We start from the raw sequence: 9,082 nt of genomic DNA on the forward strand, positions 1-9,082 counted from the left end.
ATTTTCAAGATGGGAAAAGCTACAATATTTCAAAGAGACTATGAGAAATGAAATTTTGGTTATTTTTTAGGTTTTGCTTTTGACATGGAGACTCCCAGTGAATTGTGTGTCAGTTATTTGAAAGTCCTGAATAGTAAGTGTGCAAAAGCAGGGGGAAAAAAAAAAGGCAACTAAAATTAGTAGGAACGAATCAGCAGTGATATTGCAATGAATATGATATGTCTTTATGCCAGGTTGTCTAGTGACACACGATGTGTTATTACAAAATTATTTAAAGCAAAAATAATGCTCAAAGAAAATGCAGTTCCAACTGTTTATCTTCTTATACTCCAAGTATTGAAGTAAATAAAATGTATTTGAGTTTCTTATGGCCTTTTTTAAGTTATAGGGACATGTTGAGTTCAGAGAGTTGCAGAGAGGTTTCTTTCTTCACCATAGAACAATTTTCTTTATTTCTTTTAAAAAACAACCACTGCTACCCACCTCCCAAAACCCCCACTAACCACAAAAAGCCCCCAGAAAACAACAATCAAAACCAGAAACCAAGAGGAGAAAGGTTAGCTGGACAATGTTGGGTACTTCCTCTTTGGCCATAACTTTTGTGTTGAAGTGGTTTCCTTCACACAAGCTCTTGGGGCTGCACAGGTGAAGTAATGGGTCTATTAACAGTCCACATCAAGTGAGCATCTGCTCCTTCCTATCTGTGCTAGTGTCAATACCTTGTTGAATACTTGAGCAGAAATGTAGGTCTTCTAGGAGATCCCCAAAACCTCAGTGATGCATTCATGTAAGTGAAATCATAATTGGAGGAAGATGATTTCCAGTGTGCTGGCAAGGAAGGGATTGGCAATGATTATTAAGTAAGTAGGAGTGGAAAAGGACACTACATCTCGTGTTATCAGTTCCATTTTTATTTTTTCCTCTGAACCAGGTATTTTTCTAGTGAGTCGGATTTTATGTTTTTTCACGGGAGATACTGACTGAATCATAAAACTGGACTATTTCCATTTTCTTACAACACATGAGAATGCAGCATTTAATCCTGCAAGACTATGACAGTCTCTTCATGGAGAAATCTTCTGTGGGACTGTTAATTAAAATGAAAATTTTAAAAGCTGTGGGTTTTTTTTTCCCCTAGACTGTGTATACCATGGCTCAGTTTCCCTTCCCACAACTGGCAGAATTAAGGGAGAAATACACGTACAACATTACTCCTTTCCCTGCAGCAGTAAAATCAACTTCACTTTCAGGGTAAGTTTGAAATGCACTGCTTATGGTATATAGGGTTATTGCTTACCGTACACAGATAGTGGAAAGGCAGGTGGCATCCTTCCTTGTATGCTCCTAAAGAAAATAAAGATGTTTGGTAGTGATCATATTTAAGAATGTCTCTTTTTTTTTTTTTTTTTTTTTTTATTTCTCTTATTTACTCATTTGACAGAAGGCTAGGCAGAACCAGAGACAGTGATGAGGAGAATGACCTAGATGATGAAGACTCAATTGCCAATGCAATTGGCTGTCTTGGACCATTAAGTGGGTTTTTGGCACCAGAGCTCCAAAAATACCAAAAACAGATGAAAGGTAAAAGTGCTTTTGTTCATTTTGGAAAACATAGTTAAATCTGCATGACCTTGCAGAAATTGTCTGTAGCTTCCACTGTGAAAGCTGCTATGAAAATTTTATTTTATATTCATGTAGAGATTACAGCAGCTACCAAATGGCTTGCTCTGCCATTTAGATGTCCATTAAGATGTCTTCAAAGTCAAGTTTTGAAGGTTGTATGTACATAGTAAATGTCAGTGTGGGTTAAGGATTTGGCTGCAGTAATGACTAAAAATCCAACCCCATAGCGTTGCTCACCCACAAAAAAAGGCACATGTGGGAAAAAGTCCACGCTAAATCCATGCTTATTTCTAAGACAGCTGTTAGGTAGTTAGCATTTTCTGAAGAGTGTACATGTAATAAATAATCTTGACATTTATTAGCATATGCATGGCTAATATTGGAACCTATCAGCAGTGAGTGAATTTTGCAGGTCGTTTCACTGCCCTTTTGGCCAAACCTTCAGACTGTTGTATGTTTGGGGTATATTCATGATTTTTTTAAAAAATTGGGTATGGTTTAGGGTGTTCTGACAAAACAAATCCCCCCATGTTGAAATAAAATTTCTGACAGCATTTTGTTTACCTGTGCAAGCTCTACAAGCAGAACAAAATTCTGATCCATACAAGAAAAGCAGATCATTTAATAACTTGCAACAGGCTCTACGAAATGGTACTGGGTCAACAATGATTTTATAATATCCCGTGAGAGGCTATAGTTCCTTATCCTCAACCCACCCCCACCTTCCCCCCCAAAAAACCCAGGCTGACATAGCAGTCAGTTACCCGATTACACATCATCATTCCTTGTGGCTTGGTTTTGCTGAGACCTGTAAGCTGCAATTTTCCTCTTGATTGCTGTGGTGTTTTGTTTTTCCCTTCCTGAGGGACTGTAAGTCTCTATGTGCAGCTTCAGGCTAGCACTTAGAACATCAAACTGCTGTTGCAAACTGAGCCAAAGACAAATAAACATCCCTTGGAAAAGAATTGCCCCCCTGACCCTGGAGTGCCAGGTTGGTGGTGCATCAGAAACAGCTGTGAAAATAAATAGCACTGCTGCTGTTGCTCTGCAGCTGTTGATGAGAGACTCTCTCGAGTTGCTTGATCCTCAGCTGCTCTGCAGTGATCCCTTTTAGTGCTACTAGCAGCTTTCTCCCTGTGGTGCTATAACTGTTTCTTGAGGCTTCTTGTTGGTATCACTAAGTTGGTTGTTTAATCTCATGCCTGCTTGACTAATGTATTTCATAATTTGCATTGTTAGCCTTCTATTTGACCAACTGAGTGTCTTTAATAATCAGTTTCTAAAGTACTTTTGTAATGGCTTGATGTGCTTTGGGTAATTGAAAAACTGTGCTTGTAATTTAGCATTACTAGATTAACTGACTTCTGTTCTTTAAACTGTCCTCAAACCCTTGCTATTCTTAAACAGTGGTAATACTTAACTATAAATAGTGCAGCTTTGTTAAATATGCATATTATAATAATTTTTTAATTAAAGACTACACTTAAATAGGACGATGGGAATCAGACATAGGTTTCTCTTGTAGATAATCTGTGGAACTCTTGAGTATGCCAATTTACTCCTCACCTCCATTTTATTCCCACTCTGTGCAGATCAGAATGAAGAACAAAGTCTTGGTTCCAGTAACATTGCGGAATTAAGTCCAGGAGCAATAGACTCTTGCCGAAGCGAGTATCATGCTGCTTTTAACAGCATGATGATGGAGCGTATGACCACTGATATTAATGCACTGAAAAAGCAATATACCAGAATAAAAAAAAAGCAGCAGCAGCAGGTTCACCATGTGTATATCAGAGCAGGTAACATATCAAGACATGCTTCATTAACTTATTTATTGCAAGCTAACTTCCATCATAGGAGACAAAGCAAATAACATTCTTTTACATTTAACTAAACAGGCAAGCCAACAGAGACTGATGGAATATATACCACAATAGTGGGTACTACTTCATACAGACAGATTGTAAATGAGAGGGTGATTTTTTTTTTTTTTTCTTTTATCAGGACCTGAAGATGATGACCCTGGGATTTTTTTAGGTCCCAGGGACCAGCTGAACAATGGTATTTAAAAGTATCTTTGCTATCTGGGTGCATTGTGTTGGTTTCTCTGATTAAAACTTTTGTATCTTCGGCATTCTTGGAGTTAACGTACTGATGCACTGAAAGAAGTGAAATGAGAAAATGAGTATACTTCATACCAAGTGGCAGGTCCTATTCCTAGCTGGTCCATATTATCCTAATTCCTTTGAGTTCATTTGGGCATGGCAAGTTACAAAGCTTAATACCTGGCTTAGATGCTCCATTGTGGCTGACAGTATACCTAGGTATAATGTTACTGCTGTGAGGATTGAGCTGGCCATTATTTATCAATTCATATTACAGACCCTATTTTGCCAGTTGCAAACTGAGCAACGTAGGGTTTAGCCTGAACAGCACAAGCTGAACACAGCCCACTCCACTCTTTCCTCCCACTTATGTGTCATCTTTCTAAGTCAACACTGAACCATGCAGATGGGTAACTGGAGAATTTTTATTCCTCTTCTAGATTGTATAAAGTTGTCATAGAATCATAGAATCACTTAGGTTGGAAAAGACCTTTGAGATCATCACACCCAACCTAGTTAACCCAGCACTGCCAAGTCCACCAATAAGCCACGTCCCTAAGCACCGCATGTATGCATTTTAAACGCCTCCAGGGATGGTGATTCCACCACCTCCCTGGGCAGCCTGTTCCAGTGCTTGACCACCCCTTCCAATGAAGAAATTTTTCCTAATATCCAACCTAAACGTGCCCTGGCACAACTTGAGGTCATTTCCTCTTGTCCTGTCGCTTGTTACCTGGGAGAAGAGCCTGATCCCCACGTGCCTACAGCCTCCTGTCAGGCAGCTGTAGAGAGCAGTAATGTCTCTCTGGAATCTCCTTTTGTCCAGGCTAAACAACCCCCGTTCCCTCAGCCGCCCCTCATGAGACTTGTGCTCCAGACCCCTCACCAGCCCCGTTGCCCCTCTCTGGACACGCTCCAGCGCCTCAACGTCCCTCTTGCAGGGAGGGGCCCAAAACTGAGCACAGGATTCGAGGTGCGGCCTCACCAGTGCTGAGTACAGGGGGACAGTCACTGCCCAGTCCTGCTGGCCACACTGTTTCTGACACAAGCCAGGATGCCGTTGGCCTTCTTGGCCCCCTGGGCACACTGCTGGCTCATGCCCAGCCGGCCGCCAGCCACCCCCCCAGGTCCTTTCCCACCGGGCACTTCCCAGCCACTCTGCCCCGGCCTGTAGCGCTGCGTGGGGTTGTTGTGACCCAGGTGCGGGACCCGGCACTGCTCCTTGTTGAACCTCATACAGTTGGCCTCGGCCCATCCGTCCAGCCTGTGCAGATCCCTCTGCGGAGCCTTCCTGCCCTCTGGCAGATCAACGCTGCCACCCAGCTTGGCGTCATCTGCAAACTTGGTGAGGGTGCACTCGATCCCCTCATCTGCACTGTTGATAAAGATATTAAACAGAGCTGGCCGCAGTACTGAGCCCGGGGGAACACCATTGTGACCGGCCGCCAGCCAGATGTAACTCCCTTTGCTGCCACTCTTTGGGCTCGGCCAGCCAGCCAGCTTTTTGCCCAGCGTAGCACGCAGCTGTCCAAGCCATGAGCAGCCCGTTGCTGCAGGAGAATTGTAGCAGGAGCATTTGAATACACAGAGATACTATTTTTCATTAACATTATTTGCAAGGAAATATGTGTGTGTATATATATATTTAAATATTGGGAGAATACTTTCTTTGAACAAAGACTGTAGCCAGCAGAAACAGTGCAAGCAGTAAAATGTTGATTCCCAAGGATTGCCAAGCCCTCCCCCCAAACACAAACCTTTCTAATCTTACTAATCATGATGCAGGGCTGGGTTTGGGGTTTAATGAAACTTTCACCTAATTACCTAATTCTGGGTCTACTTCTCTGGTTTAATATGAGGACCTAATAGAAAAGAGTTGGTGTGATTTTTCCATTAAAAATACATTGGTTCATCCTCCTGTCACACAAGCCTTGTGGAGAGGCTTCTTTGACTGACCTTGTGTAGGGACTGAATTCCCTTTCACAGTCAGACGAGAAGTGAAGGAGTGGGAAATCTCAGAAGCCAACATTAATGTTAAACTATGTTACAGTGCAGTTCCAAAAATTGAGATGCTGTTGTCATTATGACTTATTTTCTTGGTATTCTTGGGTCTGGACTTACGTGTAGGTAAGAAGCAGGGAGGGAGAACAGGGAGTCTTTATTATGGAAGTTACAGCTTTGTGTTCAGCTCCAAGATGTAAGAGAAATTCAGTGATTTATATTTTTTTTAATGTCAGTCAGTCCTGTAAACCTTTGCTGTACCTCAGACAAGGCATCAGATTTGGTGATGGGTTCTTAAAACATTAATTCGTTTTGTGCTTTAACAATACTGTGTTTCTTTTAAATGCTTTCTTTCAGACAAAGGGCCAGTTACCAGTCTCCTCCCTTCTCAGGTAAACCATTCCCCGGTGATAAACCACCTCCTTCTAGGAAAGAAGATGAAAATGAATAACAGGTCTCTCAAAAATGCTGTTATTCACATCCCAAGTCATGCTACAGGGAAGATGTCTCCTATTCCTCAAGAAGATCTTAAAACAAAACTGAACTCTCCATGGCGCACTCACATACGAGTTCATCGAAAGAATATTGCTAGGGCTAAAGGTCAGCTGGGCTATGGGGATACCATAGGACTAATAGATGAGCAGAGTGAGAGCTGTAAAACAAATAGTCCCGGTGCAAATGAGGAGACTTCCAAACATTCTGACTTTGGAGAAGGAGGTGGTTTGGATGATAGGACTACTCAAAAAGCGGACCGGCAGTCGTCTGAGCCAGTCTCTACAGACAGCAGTACAAACATGTCAGTGGTTCAGCTAAAACTGGAAACACTGGAACTCACATCAGATAACAAAACCCATGCTGAGTCAACATCCCATCAGTCCAGCCAGCCACGTTTATCAGAGTCCTCCAGTTCATCCAACAACAGTGGAAACCCAGCTAAATCTCCCCAGCCTGGGAACCCAAAGCCACAGGTCTTCAATCCTTTTCCCAGTGTCAAGCCTCTTCGAAAGTCAGCTACAGCCAGGAATTTAGGGCTGTATGGCCCCACTGAAAGAACACCAACTGTACACTTCCCACAAATGAGCAGAAGTTTCAATAAGTCTGCAAGTGGCAACAGTGGGACCAGGAAACGATAATGTAGTACTTGTCACTCTATTTCTGACAGCAACAAAAATTTATATTGCTTTTTTTAAAAAAAAAGTGTGCGTGTGTATGTGTGTCCCAAAGCATTTCTAATCTTTTAAGTAATAGGGACAAAAGTGATTACCAGATGTATAAATATGTGTCTTTGAAAATTGTGCTCCCATGTTGTTATGGGATAGATTAGTGAAGATGCGCTCTGGCACCCTATTGTCGATTCTGATGGTTCTGTGGTAAAAACAAACATTGATTTGCAGCGTGAAGCATACTGTTTCTTTAAATCTAACTCAGACATAAAATCACCAGCTGCCTTTAACTCCTCAGCCCCCCGTGGCCGCCTCCTGTCTCTTTCTAAGCTTGAAGGACAAATCGGTGCAGCAGACAGGTATGACAGATTTTATGACTGTTAGGCAGCTTCCCTATTAGACCTCCTCATTATGCGGTGTGAGTAGCTGGAGAAGCCATGACTAACAGAAGCACAAGCAGCCCTGGCAGTCAAAAGTACCACTTTGTGTCCAACATTAACACTTACCTGTGGGCCATCTGGTTTCAGACATTCTTGAGCAGCATTTTGTGCTTTTTTTCCCACAGCAGTCCTCTGCTGATACTGTTTGTAATATAAATGTAGTCAGTGGGCATGAGAATAGCAGACCCAAGTCCATTTGCAACACTGGTTTGCTCCTTTTCTGTTACATATGTACATACATATGTTTATTTCTGTTACTGCTGGAGAGTTGCAGCACTGCAAAATTAGGAACAACTATATGTGTAGTTGTATGAATATTATGGCACATCTTGGCTTCAGTGGATTTAAAAGCCATTATCTAGATTACAGACTTGTAATTAAATCATATTTGCCAGCTTAGTGGTAGGTAAAATATATGAATGTTCCAAAGTAGTTTAGGGTTTATAATTGTGTAAATAGAGTGATTAGATACTTAGGGTGCCACTTATTAAAATCCAACACATCAGCCACTATCTAAGTGGGAAGGACCCATGGGACTGCCATGGGCTTTCATGGTTTGGTTCTGTTTTGGTGTGGAAGGGCAACAGCAAAGCAATAAGCTGTGTATTTACTTCCAAATCAAAAAAGCAGCGCTAGTGGATACCGTAAGACAAGTATTTTTTTTTTCCTCAATATATTAAACAGTGCAGGCAGAGAAACTAAATGTTGATAATTCAACTTCAGGTTTGCAAAATCACGTGCTCGAGCTCCAAGAAATTCAGGTTGCTCTTAAGACGTTACAGCTCTGCCGAAACTGGATGTATTGGTTGTGTTTCATTACCTTTTGTTTCCAAGTTTCCCCTGACATGAAAGTGACATTCTTTTAAACTGGAGTAAAAGCAATAATGATGAATCAGTCCCAGATTTTGCTTCCTCTTTTAAAATTCTTTGTTAATTTTTCAAATTAATATATCATCATCTATTTATTAATGTATCCCATAACCTATTGGATGCGATACCAGTTTTACTGTATACCATAATTTATAAGCTGTACAATATTCCCTGTTTACTGTTGTGGAGACAGATTTATTTTGTTGTTGTTTTATACAAGTATATGCACATAAAATAATATACAAGTATGAACACTACAAACAGAAAACGGATGTAAATCAGTTCTTGCCCCTGCCTTATTTTCAGGCTATAGTAGTATTGTCACTAATGATTATTTATAGTGCTAAGTAAATTTAAAATAATGTAGAATTTAGTCACAGATCATGGACTGTATGAGAACTGTTTCTGCCTTGATTTAGAAGAAATGGACTTCTCAAAATTTTACTGTGAATCATTCTCCCGGATTTTTCTTAGCTTTAGTGTATCATGGAGCTGTATACTGAACCAGTAAAAATAAAAAGGACTGTCATTCTGCAAAAACTGCTAAAACGTTGCGAGTACCTGTGTGGATTTTCAACATGTTAAGATGTGATTGAGCAATGGAAAATCAGCAAGCATTGCACAGATGCTGGTCTGGGGAAAGAAATGGCGATAAAATACTAATTTTAGTGATTCAAACCTAACCAACAATTGATGAGCACGCTCTGAGGGTCTTGTACTCTACTTGAACTGTTAGAATTGAGATGAAGGAACCATGGCAACTCAGTGCATTATTTTGATGTTTGCTGCAGGAAATTTTCTTTAAGTACTGCCAGATGAGAAAACTGAATGTCATTTTAGCGGTTCAGTACCTCAAAAGATGTTCACTGTCTACCTGAAA

At 40.9% G+C, this 9,082-nt stretch overlaps 1 protein-coding gene across 7 annotated transcripts in view; it reads left to right on the forward strand.

The window, feature by feature from the left end:
• TBC1D30 (TBC1 domain family member 30) overlaps positions 1–8,751 on the forward strand; it is a 60,581-nt gene extending 51,830 nt beyond the window's left edge. For 5 of the 7 annotated variants that reach the window (XM_027812390.2, XM_055711802.1, XM_055711806.1 and 2 more), the window contains 5 exons: positions 1,139–1,251; positions 1,442–1,581; positions 3,216–3,422; positions 3,628–3,684; positions 6,087–8,751. In XM_027812390.2, coding sequence (XP_027668191.2) covers positions 1,139–1,251; positions 1,442–1,581; positions 3,216–3,422; positions 3,628–3,684; positions 6,087–6,862 — 1,293 coding nt within the window. In that variant the 3' untranslated portion in view covers positions 6,863–8,751. The remainder of the gene's footprint in view (positions 1–1,138; positions 1,252–1,441; positions 1,582–3,215; positions 3,423–3,627; positions 3,685–6,086) is intronic. The other 2 variants (XM_027812391.2, XM_055711804.1) reach the window with 1 other exon arrangement.
• The last annotated feature ends 331 nt before the right edge of the window (positions 8,752–9,082 follow it).

The sequence above is a fragment of the Falco cherrug genome, chromosome 5 (genome assembly GCF_023634085.1).
Source record: "Falco cherrug isolate bFalChe1 chromosome 5, bFalChe1.pri, whole genome shotgun sequence".
Lineage (NCBI taxonomy): Eukaryota > Metazoa > Chordata > Aves > Falconiformes > Falconidae > Falco > Falco cherrug.